Below are 20,580 nucleotides of genomic sequence, written 5' to 3'. Positions count from 1 at the left end.
AAAAAAAAAAAAAAAAGTAATGTAATTTAGGAAGGAGAAGTCACACTGGATTAAGATGAGTTGTAAATCCAATGGCTGGTGTCCTTCCAAGGAGGGAGGGAAGGAGAGAGGGGGAGAGAGAGTCAAAGAAGGAGGTGAGGAGGGGAGAGACGGAAAAAGAGGGAAAGGAAGGTGGAAGAGGCAGACAGACACAGAAGAGAATGCCATGTGAAGACGGAAGGAGACACTGGAGTGACATGCTGCAAGCCAAGGACTGCTGTCAGTCACCAGAAACTAAAGAGGCAAGGAAGGACTCTCCTTAACGCTTTTACCGAGAGAAGATCCTGTCACACCTTGGTTTTGAACTTCCAGCCTCCAGAACCATGAGAGAATAAACTTCTACTAGTAAGCCATCCGTCCTGTGCTACTTGTTATGGCAGCCCTAGGAAACTGACAGTCTGTTAATATGATGACTTATATTGACTTTCAAATGTTGAACCAGACTTACGTAGCTAGAATAAATCCCACTTGCTCAAGGTACATATTGCTGGATTTGATTTGCTAATATTTTGTTAATGAATTTTTGCAAATATATTCATGAGGAATTACTAACCTGTAGTTTGCTATACTCGTACTCTGTCTGGTTTTGATTTCATATTGGCTTCATAATTTGGAAGTATCCTTTTCTATATTTTATAATAGAGGAGACTATAGAGAATTGGTGTTAATTCTCATCAAAACATTTGGCAAAATTCTCCAGTAAAAGTATGTGGGCCTAGAGATTTCTTTTTGGAAGCTTTTAAATTATGGATTTAATTTATTTAATGGTTATAGAACCATCCAGATTGTCTGTTTGTTTCTGGTTGAGTTTTGATAGTTTGTGGTTTTTCAGGGAATTGGTTCACTTCATTTACATCACTGAATTTATGAGGATAAAACTGCTCATAGCATTTAATGCTATAAATTTCCCTGTTAACATTGCTTTAGTACACATTTTATTATGTTATTACTTTATTTTCATTTTCATTCAGTTCTATGCATTTCTAAAAATTTCTCTTGAGACTTCTTTGACCCATGGACTATTTACACATGTGCTATTTAATTTTCATGGTTTAGAGCTTTTTGGGTTCTCTCTCTCTTATTGGTTTCTAGTTTGATGCCATTATTGTCAATGAAGATACTCTATGATTTCTTTTAAATGAGTTGGGGTTTGTTTTATTATCCAGGCTATGGTCTATCTTTATATGTTCTATGGCACTAGGAAGAATGTGTATTCTGCTGTTGTTGGAGTATTCTATCAATGTCTATTAGATATTGTTGGTTCATGGTGTTCTACAGTCTTGCTTACCTTCCGACAAGTAGTTCTATCAAGAACTAAGAGTGGTGTGTTAAAGTTCTAACTATAACTGTTCATTTTTCTATCTCTACCTCTAACTGTTTATCCATCAAGTATTCTGAAGGTCTTGCTTTCTGCTGCCTATACATTTAGGATTGTTTCCTGGACAACTGATTTTCTTATCACTATGTAATGTGTCTCTTTTTCTCTAGCAATATTCTTTCCTCTTAAGTTTACTTTACCTGATACTAACAGAGCTACTGGTGATTTTATGTAAATTAATTTTTGTATATATTTTTCCATCCTTTTCCTGTCAACCTACCTATGCCATTGTATTCAAAGTGAGTTTCTTGTAGACAGCATATAGTTTGTGTTTTTTCATCCACTCTACAAACTGTTTTTAATTGGTATGTATAGACTACATTTAAGGCAATTACTGATATGTTAAGGCGTAAGTCTGTCATGTTATTATTTGTTTTCTGTTTATGCAATAATTTTAGTATGGCTTAAACACTACCAGGCAAATCCCTAAATACTTTACTGCCATGAAATTCTTGTGGCACGAAGAGATGTTTAGTGGCCAATATCCTGCTTCCACTAAAGGTCAGCATTCTCTGACCTCTGGAAATCTCACATTCTTGTCAAACCTCAAAGTATACTTGTCAGGAAGAATATCTGGGAAGTACCACCACCTCTGTACTTCTAGAGAATGAACCGTCAGCACCTTCACCCCTGCTCTTGGACACTGGTCAGTACCCCATCCAAACTGGACTCATCTTGAGTCTTCAAGAGAACCCTCAGAGAAGTTGCCAAGTAGAATTTATGTAAGAAAATGGAAAATGTGATCAATTCTCTGGAAACTCACAGTTCTCTGTGCATTTATTACAGCAAAGATTAACAACACATAAGGTCCATCAAGAGAAATATTTGAAGAGTATTTCCAAAGTACTGTCAGCCATTTTCATTATATGTGGGTTTATTAAATGTTATTGTCAGATTCAACAACAATAACAAAGCACTTATTAAGGGCTTGACCTAGACCACTCCAAGAGCTTCATATATATTTTAAACAAAAGGTCTTTTGAAAAAATGCTTATGAGACACATATATTTTAGCATCCTAGAACCCCTACGGACTATGGACCATGTTAAACAGCAATCCAGCACAGCTCTCCCACAGTTGCTCTGGGGGCTAAGGAGGTCATCCTATTAGTACTTGGGAAGCTGTTAGCACAGTGCATTTTACTAAAACCAAGGCTGTCACTTAACCATTACACTGGAATTCCAGTAAGTGCATACAGCTTTCTGGGGCAAAGGATAATTTTCTAAGTTTAATACTCAACAGGATATTTCACTTGTTAAGCACTGAAGTCTCAAGATTTTATAGTGAAAATTTATGGTTTTTTGAAAACTAGAAAATTGTGATTCTATATTTTTCTTCTATTGTAATTACAATATAGCCAAGTGTTACAATGATTTCACACATTAACACTGGATGTTAAAATAAATACTGGATGTTTCTGGGGAAACTAACCTTTGACCCGGACGTCACTGTACCTCTGAAAGTGGTGGTAAGCAGCTTTCCAGGGGTTCCGATAGTGACGGAGCAAAGTGATGGGAGGTCTTGGACGCACAGGGACGTATCTCACACCTTCCTCATCTATACAAAAGGGAAGAAGACATTAAATAACTTCTTACATATTTTCAACAATCCCCAAACTTCAATTCCAGTAAGTGAGCTGTAAGTAAAACTGACTATGTAAACGCCCCTGGGATGGACTCCTGACTTAAGTGGGAAGCGTCAGGAGACAACAGTTAGCGTCAGTGATCGTTACCGATATACTCCTTGGGAGGAGACTTGCGCTTTTCGGCCTTCACCAGGAGACTCTTGGCAGCGGACTTCTCATCATCAGTGCTGTTCGTCTCCATCATATCGCCTTCTTCTGTCGAGATCACGTGCTGTTGCTTCCGAGGCTTTTTCCTTGGGGAGGCACCAGGTGGTAGGTCACTTGTAGGCATAGACAGGTTGTTTGCCAGCAATGAGAGAGACGGTGACACAGTGTTGGTAGCCAGTGGAGGAACTGCTGTCATAGGAAAAGGAGCACAAACATCTGTAAGAACCCAAGCATGATGGAAAGCTTCACTTGACTTCTAGCAGTGGCGATGACTGAGGAAATAGCACAGACAGCTAACATCTACTGAGTCTTCCTATGTGCCTGGCACTGTGCTAAGCATTCTAATTGTGGCAGAGGCTGCCAACTGCCCCCTAATACCCCACATCTTTATCTTTCTTACGTCCAGGACCCTCATTTTGACATGGGACTCGGCTCAAAGAACGTATTTCCTAGCTTCTGTTATAGGTATGGTCAGATAAGATGAAAGTAGAAGTGTTCTGTGGCACTTTTAGGAAGTTTCCTTAAAAGAAGGTGTAAAGAATGAGGAAAGAGAGAGAAAGAAAAAGGAGTGACTTTGTACTCCTTGTCTTCCTTCTGTTACCCTGGAACTCAGATGTGATGACTGGAGCTCCAGCAGCTATCTAGGATTGAGGGCATGAGGGTGCAATCCTAGGGATGGCGAAGAGAAGGAAAGAGCCTGGATCCTCCATGACTTGATAGAATACACATATCATCCCTGCACTGTATGCCTTAGGACTTGCTCCAAAGGAGATAATAACATCTTACCTGTTTAAGCCACTATTTAGGCCTTTAAACATAAATTCCTAGCAGGTAACCAATTAACTCATAATCTTAAAACTAATCTGAATAAGTAAGCATTATTATTCTCCAATTCACAGATGAGAGAATGTGGCACAAGACACACAAGTACAAAGTGGCAGAGTCGGGAGTTGCCAGAAGCAGTCCAGCTTCAGAGCCTGTACTCTTAGCTAGCACAGCACTCTGCCTCCGGATGAAAAGCTTTCACAGTGAGGAAGTAAACGTCTGTTTGCGCTTGCATGAATCACACATCCAGGGATTTAAAAATCATGTTTAAGGGTTACCGTAACTCCTGTTTCCACTCTGCCACATATTTGCCCCATCCTTTTCCTCCACTCGACTTAGCTACCCACTCCCAACAGTCACACTCCAAACTCTGCTGTCACTAGTAGCTGCAAACCACCTCACACCCAACCTCAATTTCTAGCATCCAACTCTCCAGGCAAATCCAATGCTCTTTCCAGGTCACTGTCCTTAGAACCCAGCTTCCAGCACTCTTTAGACCCATGAAAAACTATTACCGACTCACCTCACCACGATCCTGTCATCACTTGTCCCTGTCTGTCCTCCCCTATTGCTGGTTGAAATTCTACAATCTCTTTATTCATTTTCTTCCTTCACTGTGCTTCACTGCACTCCCTTATCCAAAGCACAAGAGGTAAATCCAATGCTCCGACTAGTCTGTGCCTACGCGGCTGAATGCAGCTAGCGACACACAGCAATGCTGACTGGCCGCACGTGGACAATCCTCCCATATCTGCTAAGGCTAGTCTCTTTCCAGATGATTACTTCACACCTTCTCCTCCTCAAACCTTCAATGCCTCCTCCACCATCCGTACTCTCAGCGGATGGCCTTGCTACCTACGTTACTGAAAAGACAGGCGCAATCAGAAGAAAATGTCCACTGAGTCCCACCACCCCATCTCCCCACATGCATGTGACCCTGAAGCTTCCTCCTCTCTGTGCTGGCAGCAAAGGCCAACCCCTTCAGGTACACCCACCTACCCTCACCCCTCAGACACACTCCAGGAATTCACGTTCATTCTTCCCACGCTATTGGATCGTTCCCATTAACAGACAAAACTCTTTATTTGTTCCATCTTAAAAACTTCCTCTTAGGCCGGGCGCGGTGGCTCACGCCTGTAATCCTAGCTCTCTGGGAGGCCGAGGCGGGCGGATTGTTTGAGCTCAGGAGTTCGAAACCAGCCTGAGCAAGAGTGAGACCCCGTCTCTACTAAAAATAGAAAAATTAATTGGACAACTAAAAATATACAGAAAAATTAGCTGGGCATGGTGGTGCATGCCTATAGTCCCAGCTACTCGGGAGGCTGAGGCAGGAGGATCGCTTGAGCCCAGGAGTTTGAGGTTGCTGTGAGCTAGGCTGATGCCACGGCACTCACTCTAACCCAGGCAAAAGAGTGAGACTCTGTCTCGGAAAAAAAAAAAAAAAAACTTCCTCTTGACACCATTTTCTTTCAGATATTACCTTCTTTTTTCTATCCCTTTAGAACAAACTCCTCAAAGTGTTGTTTACATAGACCGTCTCTATTTCTCTCCCGGCTTTCTCTTGAACTCTTTCCTGATCACTCTTTGACCCCATCATTGCATGAAAACCGTTATTCTCAACATCTCTCTGACCTCTGTGCTGCCAAATCCAAAAGTCACTGCTCAGTATTTGCATTCCTCATCTTTCAGCAGCACGTGACCCAGCTGATCACCCCGCCTCCCTGAAACAGTCTGTCCTTGCCTTCCAGGACGGCACATCCTCCGTTCCGAGTCGTTGGCCTGCCACTCTGGCCCTGTGTTCAGTCGCCTTTGCTAGACACCCCCTCTTCTGCCACCTCACAATGGCACAGTGTCCCAGGGCTAGGTCAGGGGCTGCTTCTGTTTTGAAACAGCATTCATTCCCCAGGTGACCTCATCCACTCATCCAGGATTGTTGCTCCATAAATTAATATAAATATATTGGAGACAGGGAACGTCTCAGGAGTTTTGCAGAGCTTTGCCCTGAAGGAACATGTGAACGTGTGAGTTTGCATATCGAAAGCTGTTTCACCTCAGGAGGGCGTCTCTGAAAGACAGTAGCGGCTGAATCCCACAAGGCGCTGCGTTTCTCAGACCTAAAGTTTTGGATTTGCTTTGTAAAGTAAAGCAGATCTGTTAAAAACTATAGGATGAGAGGTGATCCCAGAGTGCCTACCCCGAAGAGACAGCCGCCCGTGGCTATAAGCAATTAGCCCAAGGGACAGCTCCTGCTTAAAACTCCGGACTACCTGTCTCCATTCACAATAACCGGATAAAGAAAATATGGAGCCAATATATCTCACCCCTCTGTTAAGTGATAAATTTACCTTAGAACTTAGTCTTTGAAAGATTTTGTAATCATTTGTTCACGTAGATAGAATTAGTTAAGGGATCTGTAGAAGCCTTCTGAAAAACTGTTAACCTAAGAGGAACTACCTGCTGTTATGTAAATCTGTTACCCCTGGCAACTGATCACTGTACCTATAAATGACCATGTAAAACTTCACTTGTGGCCTCTGAGATTGACTGGCCTCTGAGATTGATGGAGAAATCCAGGCCCCCTGACCACCCGCTTTGCCTATAATCTTTATAAATCTATAAAACTATATCTTTGTCTCTGTGTATTCTTTTATTTCCATTATTTTCCATTTTCCATTATTTTCTTATCCCTTGCAACCCTATCAAAGGGACCCGGTTTTTTGTGGGGAGCGTGGCCGCCTCCCTGCACAGGATCATGGGTTTAAATACAATTTACATACACACTGACAACTCCCAAATTTATACCTGCAACTTCATTTACTATTTCAAAAGCCAGTCTGATAGATCCAACTACTCAATATCTATATTTAGATGTCCAACAGACACCTCAAACTTACTGTGTCAAAAACTGAACTCCTAATCTCTCCCTACAAAACGTGGTCCTCCTGTAACCTTCCCTAACACAGCCAATGGTAATGCCATAGCTTCCAGGGGCTGAGACCAAAAACCCTGGAGTAGCCCCAGATACTCTTAACTTACACTCAACATCCTATTTTTAAAGAAATCCTTTTAGCTTTACCTTAAAAATATATCCAGTATTCTACCATCTCATACCACTTCCACTGCTCCTACCCTGGCTGAGCCCCCAGTGTTTCCTGAAATTAACACAAAAGCTGATAGACAAGTCTCCTTGATTCCATCCTTGCTCCCACAGTCTGTTCTCTACCCAGCAGCCAGAGTGTTCTGCTTCAAACCTAAGTGGGCTCAGGACATTCTGCCAAATCCCTCTAACAGCTCCCCACCAACCCCGCCAAAGTCCTTACAGTGACCCACAGGCCCTGCTCAACCACATGACCCTATTTCTCTGACCCTGTCGTCTACCACTCCCCTCACTTACTTCTAAGCTCCAGTGACCTCTGGCTCTTTGCTAAGTTTTGAACCCACTGGGCATGCTCCTGTCTCAAGACCTTTGCACTTACTGCTCTCTTGGCCTGGAATACTCTATTCCTAGATATACTCATGGCCAGCACTTCATCTCTTTAATGTCTCTACCAAAGGGCACTTCCTCAATAAGGCTTTCTCTTAAAACCCTTTTTACAATTTCAGCCTCAGCCCCAACTTTCCCTTATATTTTGTCCCTGCTTTGTCTCCAGAGTACTTATCCCCTAAACATATATATAACTTATTTATCTTTTTACTGTTTGTCTCCCTCACTAGAATGTGAGATCTAAGAGGATGAAGATGTACTTGTTTTGGCTGGGTGCAGTGGCTCATGCCTGTAATCCTAGCACTCTGGGAGGCCAAGGCAGGAGGATCGCTTGAGTTCAGGAATTTAAGACCAGCCTGAGCAAGAGCGAGACCTGTCTCTACTAAAAATAGAAAAAATTGGCTGGGTGTAGTGGTGTGTGCCTGTAGTCCCAGCTACTCGGGAGGCTGAGGCAGGAGGATTGCTTGAGCCCAGGAGTTTGAGGTTGCTGTGAGCTAGGCTGACACCACAGCACTCTAGCCCAGGTGACAGAGCGAGACTGTGTCTCAAAAAAAAAAAAAAAAAAGGAACCATTACAATCAACACATTTTTTAAAACAAACCAAACCAACAAAACGATGCACTTGTTTTGTACGAAGTTGTATTGTCAGTGCCCAGAACAATCCCTGATATAGACCGCACAGGCTGAGGCAGGATTACTGTCAGCTTCCTAGCACAGAGAAGGAAGGAGAACCGTGCAAACAGCCAGCAGATGAACAGCAAACTTACGCACGTTCAATTTCTCCTCCTGGATTATCCATGGTATCTTTGAATAAAGGTGTCAAGACTAAGTACACCCATGGAAAGTTATTTCTTGGCATAATAAATAGATAAATAAACAGCAGGTGTGAAAAACTCTAAACAGTACAAAGTCACACCTCTTATTCAACATGCGACATGGGAAACACGGGCCTTCATGCTGAAATGGCGGGTAATACCAGTGGGTAACTGGAGCACAAAATAACTTGATTTCCACGTTGGATTTGTCTAGATTTCATAAATTTCATACACTCAATATGTTACTTTTATAATCAGGAAAAACAAGATTCCATAATAAATTATTAGAAAAAACAAAACAACAAAAAAAGAAACCTACAGAGTGATTCGATTTTCACAAACTCGAAGTTTAGAGTTAAGATGAAGAGGGAAAAGGGGTAATGAATAGTTTTAAGATTTTACTAATCACATATAAGTTTATCAACAATATAAATCTTTATTGCATAACAAGGCAACAAAAATTGGCAGGGAATAAATTGCAAATAAATAGTACTTGGCTATGACCATATTGTGACCCATTTTACATGGTAATATTTTCTTAAAACAAAGGAAGCTATATTGAAAGATATCCACGGGGAAATATTCATCTTTTTCATAATTTTGGCCAGAAATTAAACTTAATTACCAAAGCACAGCGAAATGATTTTTGTTTTCACAGGAAGTTTATTTTTATTTTTTTGAGGAGAAAGAAAAAGAAGTTTATTAATTAGCCAGCAAATGAGGAGGCTGGCAGACTCCCATCTTAAAGTACCAAAGTCCTCCACAAGGAGTTTAATGCTTTCATCTATTTGTTAAAAATTACTAAAATGCAACATCTAAAATGGGCATCAGGGAGTCTGGCTGCCTGGCAGAGATCGGACAGGAGTTAGGAAGGAGGAATCTCGAGCAGAGTTAGGAAAAGGGCAGCAGTGTCTGCCAATGCAGAGTGTTTTGGGAATGAACTTACCAGAAACCGGCCTCATGATGTCCATTGGTTCTACTTCTTCTTTTACTTTAATCTCAGGTACAGGAGGGCCCAAGACAGAGGAGAGACTGCCACCCACAGTGGCTGACGGTGGTGGTGCAGCTGCAATTGTGGTGATGGGGGGAGTGATGGGGACTGCTCCAGGAATGGTTGAGAGGGCAACGGCTGGCTGTGATGGGGGACTGGCTGCTGCAATCATGGTTGGAATGGCTGGTGAGGGCTGCTGGGCAGTTGGAGGGACGGCGATGGTAGGCTGATCATTACTTTGACTGGATACGGTCTCCACAGACATAGTGACCGGAGAGGCCATAGACACGTGGATTTCGGGCTTGGGTTTGGCACTGCAACACAAAAGCAAACCACTTTAACAAATGAGAGAAAACTGCGTTAACCCACTATATCTCAGATGAAGAGTATCTTTGCCCAATTATTTTTGTACGACACATAGCACGACTGACACACTATTCCTTGATCTTAAAAGTTCGACATTAAGGTAACTTTTAAAGGAAATTCAGGTTTTTAAAACATTCTATATGCCCTACCCCCATCAGGTCTTTATAAACAGTAATAAAATTAACTTAGAAAACAACGTTTTAGGCCTGGAGCGGTGGCTCAAGCCTGTAATCTTAGCACTCTGCAAGGCCGAGGCGGGAGGATCGCTTGAGCTCAGGAGTTTGACGACCAGCCTGAGCAAGAGTGAGATCCCGTCTCTACTAAAAATAGAAAAATTAGCTGGGCGTCGTGGTGAGCGCCTGTAGTCACAGCTGCTTGGGAGGCTGAGGCAGGAGGATCACTTGAGCCCAGGTGTTTGAGGTTTCTGTGAGCTATGACAATGCCATGGTACTCTACTCAGGGCAATGGAGTGAGACTCTTGTCTCAAAAAAAAAAAAAAAAAAAAAAAGAAAACAACATTTTAAAGAGATCACTTAGTCACATCATCATAGGACAACCAATTTTCATTACATTAATATACCTTTTCTCCTAGAATTCCTTAATACATGTGTTATCTTTGGAGTTGTTGTTGGTTTTTAACTGTAGTTGACAGGAGTTGAAAGTTGAAGCAATCACTAATAGCCAATGATTTAATCCCGTGGTCTCCAAGCCCCGGGACTGAGGATGGGTATTGATCCATGGCCTGTTAGGAAACTGGCCCCACAGCAGGAGGTGAGTGGTGGGCAAGCGAGCAAAGCTTCATGTATATTTACAGCCGCTCCCCATCGATTGTATCACCGCCTGAGCTCCGCCTCCTGTCAGATCAGCGGCGGCATTAGATGCGCATAGGAGCACAAACCCTACTCTAAACTGCACATGTGAGGGATCTAGGTTGAGCACTCCTCATGCGAATCTAATGCCTGATGATCTGAGGTGGAGCTGAGTGGTGATGTGAGCGCTGGGGAGCCGCTGCAAATACAGATTATCATTAGTAGACAGGTTTGACTGCACAATAAATGTAATGCGCTTGAATCATCGGAAACCATCCCCGCCCCACCCTGGTCTGTGGAAAAATTGTCTTCCATGAAACCGATTCCTGGTGCTAAAAAGGTTGGGGACTGCTGATTTATGCCTGTGTGATGAAATTCATAAAAACCCAAAATAACTGGGTTCAGGAGCTTCTAGATAGCTGACACATAAAGGTTCTTGGAGGGTGGCATGCCCAGAGAGGGCATGGAAGCTCGGCAGCCATTCCTCTATACCTTGCCCTAGCATCTCTTCATCCATAGCCTCCGTAATATCCTTTAGCCAGTAAAGCACTTTATCTCCCTGAGTTTTGTGAGCTGCTCTAGCAAGTCAGTAGAAGTCAAGCTGGGGGTCACGGAAATCCTGATTTACAGCCAGCCAGTTAGAAGAAAGGGAAAACCACCTGGGGCTTGTGATTGGCATCGGACGTGGGGGCAAGTCTTGTGGGAACAAGCCCTTAACCCATGAGATCTGATGCTATCTCCAAGCAGATAGCGTCAGAGTTGGAGCAGAGGACACTCAGTAGGTGTCTGATGCGGAACTGATCGGTTGGTTGCTGGTGGGGAGAATTTCTCCCAGAATTCTTGGTGACCAGAGGTCACAGAAGTTTCTCTGTTGTTCGGTGAGAGAATAGAGAAACATTTTGGTTTTTGCTCCTATAGTCTCAGACTGACGATTGTGCATTTGGGATTTTTATCCTAGAAAAATAAAAATGTATGTCTACCAAGAATGCTGTATACAAATGTCCATAGCAACTGTATCTGCAATAGCCCCAAACTAGAAACAACCCCAGCATACATTGAGAAACAAATGGATAAATTCTGGCACATCCATACTAACCATCCAAAAAAGAACAAATTATTGATACACACTGTAACTTGGGCGGATCTCAAAAGCACTAAGTTGAGTTAGGTCAATATAATTAGATTATTATATATCAAATATATCCATGTATATGTAGTTATTTATGTATATGATTCCATTTATATCAAACTCAAAATGATAAAATTATAGTGATGGAGAACGGCTAAGTAGAAAAGGGTTGGGGTGGGGGAAGGGTGTGATTTATAAATGAGGGCTTGTCTTGTTTTTTATTCTGATTATGGTAATAGCTACACAAATCCATACGTGTGATAAAATTTCAAAATATTATACATCCTCCATCCATCTCAAAAAGTACATAAAAACCAATGACAGGCCTGTAATCCTAGCACTCTGGGAGGCCGAGGCGGGCGGATTGTTTGAGCTCAGGAGTTCGAGACCAGCCTGAGCAAGAGCGAGACCCCGTCTCTACTAAAAAAAATAGAAAGAAATTAATTGGACAACTAAAAATATATATATATATAAAAATTAGCCAGGCATGGTGGCGCATGCCTGTAGTCCCAGCTACTGGGAGGCTGAGGCAGGAGGATTGCTTGAGCCCAGGAGTTTGAGGTTGCTGTGAGCTAGGCTGACGCCGCGGCACTCACTCTAGCCCGGGCAACAAAGCAAGACTCTGTCTCAGAAAAAAAAAAATAAAACAACAACCAGTGAAATCCTAATAAGGTCTGTAGTTAAGTAAGTAGCATTGAACCAACGTCAACTTTTTTCATTTTGAAAATGTACTGAGTTATACAAGATGTAATCACTGGGCAACAAAGTTAGGGTATATGGAAATTCTTTGTATTATTTTTGCAACTTCTTATTGTCTTAAATTATTTAAAAATAAATATTTAAAAAATAGTGGTCAGTGGGATAAGTATTTTTCTGCAATTAAAGAAAAAATAAACAGCAACATCAGGCTGGGTGTGGTGGCTCACGCCTGTAATCCTTAGCACTCTGGGAGGCTGAGGTGGGAGAATTGCTTGAACTCAGGAATTTGAGACTCGTTTCTACTAAAAATAGAAAAATCAGCCAGGCATGGGCATGGTGGTGTGTGTGTTAGTCCCAGCTGAAGTAAGAGGATTGCTTGAGGCCAGGAGTTCGAGGTTGCAGTGAGCTATAATACGATGATGCCACTGCACTTTACCCAGGGCAACAGAGACTCTGTCTCAAAAACCAAACAAAACAACAGAGACATCAGCAAAAATGTGGGAGTAAGAGTCTCTGAAGAGTCTCTCCTCCATAACAGCAACAACAATAAAAAAAACTGGCAAAAAAAAAAAAAAAAAAAGGGCAGAATCAATTTCTTCAGAACTCCAGAAGTTAACGAAAGGCTTTCAGTAATCTGGCCAAATTATTCAAGAAAACTGGCTGAATCTAAGCAAGAACAGCAAATTTCATGGTGCTTTAATTTGCTCTATTTCTATTCCTCTAGCTTGGCAGCAGGCTTGCAAACCACCAGTCCACATTCACAGTGAAAACCGGCAGCCTGAGCTACCAGAGGGGCTGGAGCCCTTTTGAACCCTCATCCCCAGGACACTGTCATTACACGACTCATCTGGTTGTAGCCAGGAAGAACCCACAGGCAAGACAGGCTTTATTTGCCCTGATTTGGAGTGTGTCTAGTGTAAACATCTTTTCCCAAGGGGTATTTGTTGAAAAAAATTAGAGGTAATTGACGAACAGTTGACTGAGAAGATTGTAGTAGTTGGGTCAAACAGCAGGCTTCCCAAAAAGCTTCAAAAGAAAGGCAGAGGAAGGAAATATCCACAGGGGGCTTTGAAAGCTCTGACACATTTCTGGCAATCCAGGAAAACGACACGTACACTAGGACTGTGTGCATGCCCAGGGCTGTGTACGTGGCCAGGGAAGAACCAAGAAGGCCCTAAGCTCTAACCTTTGGCGGACCTTGAGGCTCTACATAGGTAGAAAGTGAAGGATAAGGCAGAGTTGTGAACTGCCTGCCAGAGCATTGAAGACACACACAGAGCCCCTTGGCAAATGCAAGATTTACTGGCTCCAGGCATCTGAGGAAATCTCTGTTCAACCATTAGTTTATTTATTTATTTATTTTTTAAAGCAAGGAAGACGTTATTCAGGGCTGTTGTAATTGGGAGGGAGAATGAATTTAACTCCACTGAAACAAAAGGTGGAATGATTTTTAGAATGGGGTGTGTTAATAAAAAAGTACTGGAGCATATTAAGGGGAAGGGTATTGAATGTGCTTAGGCCATCTGAGTTTCCTAACTGCCCCTCACTGAAGTTGGGTTCCTACCCTCTCTCGGAGACCAGGAGATAGGCAGTCTTTCTTTCTTTCTTTTTTTTTCATTTCTTATTTAAATATTTATTTATTTATTTATTTATTTTTGGAGACAGAGTCTTGCTCTGTTGCCCGGGCTGAAGTGCCGCGGCATTAGCCTAGCTCATAGCAACCTTAAATTCCTGGGCTCAAGCGATCCTCCTGCCTCAGCCTCCTGAGTAGCTGGGACTATAGGCACGTACCACCATGCCCAGTTGATTTTTTTTTTTTCTATTTTTAGTTGCCTGGCTAATTTCTTTATATTTTTAGCAGAGACCGGGTCTAGCTCAGGCTGGTCTTGAACTCCTAACCTCAAGCGATCCTCCCTCCTTGGCCTCCCAGAGTGCTAGGATTACAGGTGTGAGCCACCATACCTGGCCTAAATATTTACGTATGTATGTATGTATTTATTTATTTTTAATTTATTTTTTTAAATTTGAGAATATTACGGGGAGCTGACCATTAAGTTAACCCAAAAGAGAATTCAATGGCCACACGAGACAAAGATACAGATTGGACAGAATTAGTTCATAAAATTCACTCAACTAACAATACAACAAGTAGCAGTAAGAACAAACCCAGGGGAGGGGTGGGAATGGGTGGGGAACCTGCAGCCTTCGGAGCTCAAGATTGTTCTTTTTTAAGCACCAAAGGAGGCAAGAAAAACTTCACCTTTCTCTGCTACACCCCTTTTAATAAAAGGATTTGTTCTGTAAAATTTGGATTCAGTCAAAAGCCTGCACTCAGGATCCAGAAGGCCACCGGTGGCCCCAAGGCTGCAGAGGTTCCCTACCCCTCATTCTCAGCAAATTGAGAGTATCGATTAAAAGACAGAAATTATAAAAAGGTCCAAACAGAAATTCTGGAGTTCAAAAGTATAAATGCTAAAAGGGAAAGAAAAAAAAAAAACCCACCAGAAGGGCTCAGATGCATATTTGAGCAGGCATAATCCTGTCTCAGAAACAGACACAGAACTGTGAGGAAAAATAAACAGAGCCTCGGACATGGGTAGGACACCCTTAAGCATACCAATATTCACATAATTGGAATTCCAGAAGGAAAGGATAGAGAGAAATGGGTAGAAAGAATATTAGCAGAAATAATGGCTGAAAATGCCACCAATTTGATGAAAAACAGTAACCCATATATCCAAAAATTTAATGAACTCCCTGTAGGGTACTAAAAGAAATCCACACATAGGCACATCACAGTTAAATTGCCAAAATGTAGATGAATACTTAAAAGTGAAATTCTGTGATTTAATAGTGTCAAAAAGATAAAATAAGGCAAAATATTAAAACAGTTAAATCTATTTGATTAGCATTATTTTCTCTAATTCCTCTTACATTTACAGATTTTCATATTAAGTTAAAAAGAGAAGACTTGAAAATAAAATTGAAGATATCACGTAAAAAGAAAAAAATATGGGACAAAGAAATGGTAGATGGGAGAGAAAAGATTAAAAAACTAAAAGTCATTCTAAAAGTTTATCTGACAAATTGGCATCCCCCCACCCCGCAAAAAAGGGATGAGATGGAAACTGAGTAGTATAGAACAAATTATAAAAAAATACTCTATCAAGACTTCCCTGTACTGACGAGGAGTTTTTAGATTGAAAAGGCCACTGAGTATCCAGCACATTAAAAAAAAGACCAACTCAAATTTTACCGTGAAATTTCTGAACATTGGGAACAAAAATCATTAAAGCTTTCAGAAAGAAACGTGTTAGAAATCAGGATTCAAAATGGTATCAGGCGTTTCAAGAGTAACAACAAAATGTAGAAGACAACAGAGTAATAATACCTTAACATTTTTAAGGAACAATGATATCCAACCTAAAATTTTCCTGCCATTTTATAATTTATTTATTTTAATTTTTTTAAGGGACAAGGCCTTGCTCTGTCACCCAGGCTGAGTACAGTGGCATGACCATAGCCACAAACTACTGGGCTCAAGTGATCCTTTGAACTAAGCCTTCCAAGCAGCTGGGACTACAGGTGCTCACCACTATGCCTGGATAATTTTGAAAATTTTTTTGTAGAGATGGGGTCTCACCATGTTGCTCAGGCTGGTCTCCAACTCCTGGGTTCAAGCGATTCTCCTGCCTACGCCTCCCAAAGTGCTGGGATTACAGGCATGAGTCGCTGCACTCAGCCTTACTTGTGCTTTTGTACTGTTATCTTGATTGTGTTTGTGCTAAGCCATTTTCTAAATCATTAATTTTTGCTTTTATATTAATTACTTCTATTTATTCCTTTATTTTTTGTTCTCTTTTTTAGCTGGACAATTTTCAGTATTTTTTAATTGACATAAAAATATTTAAGGCTATGAATTTTCTTCTGAATACTGCTTTAGTTGCAGCCCACTGATACTGATATATAATGCTTTCACTACAGCATGTTTTAGATATATTGCAATTTTCATTCATACTTTCTTTTTGACTGTTGTTTCAGAGCATTTAAAAACGGGTAAATAGGGCTTTCCCTTTTCTGCTGTCATTACTATTTCTAGTTTGACTACATTGAGATCAGAGATTATTTTCTGAAATTTGTTTAGATTTTCCTTGTGCATAAAAAGAAATTACCCACATATATGTCCCCTGGGTACCAGAGAAGGTGTAATTAATGCACTGAATTGAATAATATTAATTCTACCTTATTATTATTTAGATTTATTATATCCTTATTTATTTGTTGTCTATTTGAACTGATGTGGCCTGAAACGGAATTAACACTGTCTTGCTCCTAATCTGTTCTTTTAAACACTCCTTATACTTCTTGTGAATTCTGCTTTATGAATCCTGATGCTAGATTATTGGGTACACAGATATTCTTAACTGTTAAATCTTTGTTGTAAATTAGATTCTTCAGCATTATAAAGTGCCATCTGTGCTTTGTTTTTAAGCTGAGTTCTACCTTTTCTGATAATTAAAATTTCAATTTGTCTTTGCTTGATATATCTTTTGGAAAAATATTTGTTTAAGTAATTTAAGTCCTCAGATGACATTATCTTCTTTGAGTGGTATTTTTTAATTGGTTACCATGGGATTACAATTAACATCCTAAATTTATTTCCATCTAGTTTAAATTGATACAAAACTAGCTTCAATAAGAAATGAAACTAGCTTCAAAAATGAAAGGATGGAAAAAGATATTCATACAAACAGTAACCAAAAGAAAATCAGGGCAGGGGCCTATATCTTCATCAGGTGAAACAGACTTTAAATCAAAAACTGTTACAAGACAAAAGACATTATATATTGATAAAAGATTCATTGAAAAGGTAACAGGGACAGAAAAATGGAGAGTTACTAATCAAAGTGTATAAAGTTTCACTTAAGCAAGATGAAGAAGTGCTAGATTTGCTATACGACGTTGTACCTATAATCAACAATACTGAAATGTACACTGAAATTTCTTTTTAAGAGGGTAGATCTCACGTTAAGTGTTCTAACCAAAATAAAGAAAAAAAAGATACAGCAATTATAAACCTTTACATTTCAAGGAACAGAGCTCCAGAATATATGAAGCAAACACTGACAGAATTAAAGGGACAAATAGATAGTCCTACAAGAATAGTAAGAGACTTCAATACCCCAGTTTCAATACGAATAATATATCCAGACAGAAGGTCAGCAAAGAGAGGATTTGAACACTAAACCAACCAGACCTAACAGACACGCACAGAAACACTCTACCCAACAACAGCAAAATGTACGTTCTTCTCAAGTGCACACGGATCATTCTCCAGGGTAGACCCTATGTTTAGTCAAAATTCAAATTTAAATAAATTAAGAAAGACTGAAATCACACAAAGTATCTTCTCCAACTACAATGGAATGGAGCGAAAAATCAATAAAAGAAGGAAAACTGGAAAATTCACAACAACATGTGAGACTTCTTCCCTGGGTCAGATGATGGTTTTTGAATACGTGGAGAATAGTGCCTTAAATTTTTGGCTTCTTCACAATTTAACAGCTACAGACAAGACAATACTTTTAAGTTTAATCTGTATGATTAACATTTTCTTCATCACTTTCTTCAATCTAGACCAGGGGTTGAAAAACTATATCCCAGCCCAACATGTGCTTTGCGAATAAAGTTTTGTTGGAACACAGCCACACCCGCTTGTGTACGTGTTGCCTACGGCTCTTTCCTGCTAGCACAGCCGAGTCGAGTTCTCGTAGCAGAGACCGTATGACCCACAAAACTGAAAATAATTCACTACCTGGACCTGTACTGAAAAAGTTTTCCAGCCTCTGCTTAGATGATCAGTAAAACAGTTAATGAAGCACTAATGACGATTTCTGTGGAATAAATACTCTGACCAAGACCACTTTCAAGCTGCCAATGCTATATCGCCTTCATTCTATGGTGTCTTCCAGCTCTTTACTAAGTTCTTTCAACTCATGTGTCATCTCTTTATGTTTTACCATTCACTCTGGGAATCTTTGCATTTCATTTCTGTGTTTTCCTTCATAAAGGTGGCTATTTCATTAAGATATTTAAGCTCATGGAGGAATATTTCGTTATAAATTTCATCTGTCCCCTGTTAACATGTTTTATGGTCAGTGTTCTTAGTGAACAAACTAGTATATTTTGTTGCTCTTTTCCTATGTTTTCATTTTAGTTATCTTCATATCAATCCTTTTATTATTACTTATCAGTAAATGGAGTTGGGCTATTCCTAAAAATGCCATTTACCTGAGATTTGTTTTATCTAGGTGTGCAAGTGTGGGGAGCCTGCTCTTCCAGCTAGTTATTTCCTCATAATCCAAATGCTCTTTTCTTTCAGGTGCCACAAAAACAGAGTGACTATGCATAAGGCCAGTCTGGGTGCCTGTTGGGCCCACTTTCCCAACGTCTTTGAACCGTATTAAATCCAAGAAGGATTCTACAAATAGCCACTGCTCACTCCAGTTTCCACACCTGCTTTCCTTACAGGGACGCACTTTTGTACTTTGTGGAGTGCTCTTCCCCTTCAGGACTAATGCTTTAAAACCAAGTCCATGTTACTTTTTGAAAAAAGAAAAAAACAGACTTTAAACTTAATTTCTAGTGTTGGCCAAGAATGCGGAGAGAATGAGAACCCATATTTCATGAGGATATAAATGGGTACAGTGATTAGAAACCAGAATTTAAACTGCACATTTACTCTGACCCAGTAATACTATTTCTAGAAACAGATCCAAAAGAAATGACTGCAAAGGGGGGCTCAATGATATAGAAACAACTAGAGTCACTGCAGTTTTATTACAGTGATAAATGAAAATAACCTAAGTGTTCATTAGCGGAGGACTAATTACATGGCACCAACATACCTAGGAACATCACACAGTATAGGAAGAGAATGCCCATTTTTTTGTTTTTCATTTTCTTCATTTCTAAAGATGCTAAATCCTAAGGCATGGTCCCTACACCATTTCTATTCTGTTTATACTCCCCTCCATTCTCATGGCTTTAAAGAACATGCAACTAGCAGAAGAAACTTCTGAGCCCTGCTGAGGCTTTGCAAAGGCTTTCAGGCTCCTACAACCTAGCCATAAACTGCCTTGCTCCTCCCCGCTACCTCAGTGGTGGTGTAGATCTATAAACCCCCTGGGAGCTATAGGGTTCTTCCTAAAGTACTTAAGTACTCTGCCTGGGGGACCAGAGTCTACCATGGATACATAAAAACATCTTGGCAGCTGGCTCCATCATGCAAACATCAACCAATGACAGGGACAACAACAATATAGCTAATCATAGCACCTTCCAACTCAAGCAAACAGGGTGTGGCTGATTCACACTCATAAGTACCACCCACCACCACTGAGAGTAAGCTGGGGGATCTGACTCATTATACATTGTTGGGAAGAGGTGAAGACAGCAGGTCAGAGGTAAGTAACCCAAGAGGTACACCAAACCTGCTAGAACACCCCAAAGGCAACTCAGGACCAGCACTCTCCCTGGCACACTCAGGGATCAATCTTCAGGCACGTGGAGACAGGCCCATAAGCCAGTCCCTAGCACCTCCAAGTCTCTACTGAGAGGCCAGATGCAAAGGAATCCATGAAAGAACCCCAGAAACATGAAAAATCAGAGTGAAAGGACAGCCCGCCAAGAGAAAACAATAACTCCTCACCAATGGATACCAAACAAAATGAAAAGACTGAAATGACAGATGAAGAATTCCGAATATGGATTATAAGGAAGCTCAACGAAATACAAGAGAAAACAGAAACCCAACACACAAAAAAACCACAAAAACAATGCAGGAAACGAATTAAAAATTTACTAAGGAAATCGAATTATTAAAAAAAAATCAAACAGAACTTCTGGAAATGAAAAATTCATTCAAGGAAATACAAAACACCATGGAAAGCCTTAAGAATAGGCTAGGTCAGGCATAAGAAAGAATTTCAGAGCTTGAAGACAACGTCGTTGAGTTAGTCAGAGACAAAGATCTGAGAAATAAGAGGAACGTATAAAATCTTCAAGAAATATGGGATTATGTAAAGAGGCCTAAAATGAGAATAATAGGCATCCCTGAGGGCAAAGAAGCAAATACACAAGGGGTGGAAAACCTATTTGAGGGAATAATTGAGGAAAATTTCCCTGGCCTTGCTCGAAATCTAGATATCCAGGAACAAGAAGCTCAAAGGACCCCAGGGAGATTCGCTGCGA

At 40.7% G+C, this 20,580-nt stretch overlaps 1 protein-coding gene across 1 annotated transcript in view; it reads right to left on the bottom strand.

The window, feature by feature from the left end:
* SAP130 (Sin3A-associated protein, 130kDa) overlaps positions 1-20,580 on the bottom strand; it is a 79,373-nt gene that overhangs the window by 11,245 nt on the left and 47,548 nt on the right. The window contains exons 16-18 of the mRNA XM_012649942.1: positions 9,280-9,638; positions 3,150-3,398; positions 2,849-2,974 (exon numbers count right to left, since the gene is read on the bottom strand). Of these exons, the coding sequence (XP_012505396.1) occupies positions 2,849-2,974; positions 3,150-3,398; positions 9,280-9,638 (734 nt within the window). The remainder of the gene's footprint in view (positions 1-2,848; positions 2,975-3,149; positions 3,399-9,279; positions 9,639-20,580) is intronic.

The sequence above is a fragment of the Propithecus coquereli genome, unplaced genomic scaffold, assembly GCF_000956105.1.
Source record: "Propithecus coquereli isolate 6110/MARCELLA unplaced genomic scaffold, Pcoq_1.0 Scaffold307, whole genome shotgun sequence".
Taxonomy (NCBI): Eukaryota; Metazoa; Chordata; class Mammalia; order Primates; family Indriidae; genus Propithecus; species Propithecus coquereli.
The sequence above is the reverse complement of the archived record's forward strand: the minus strand, read 5'-3'. Positions and strand labels throughout refer to the sequence as shown.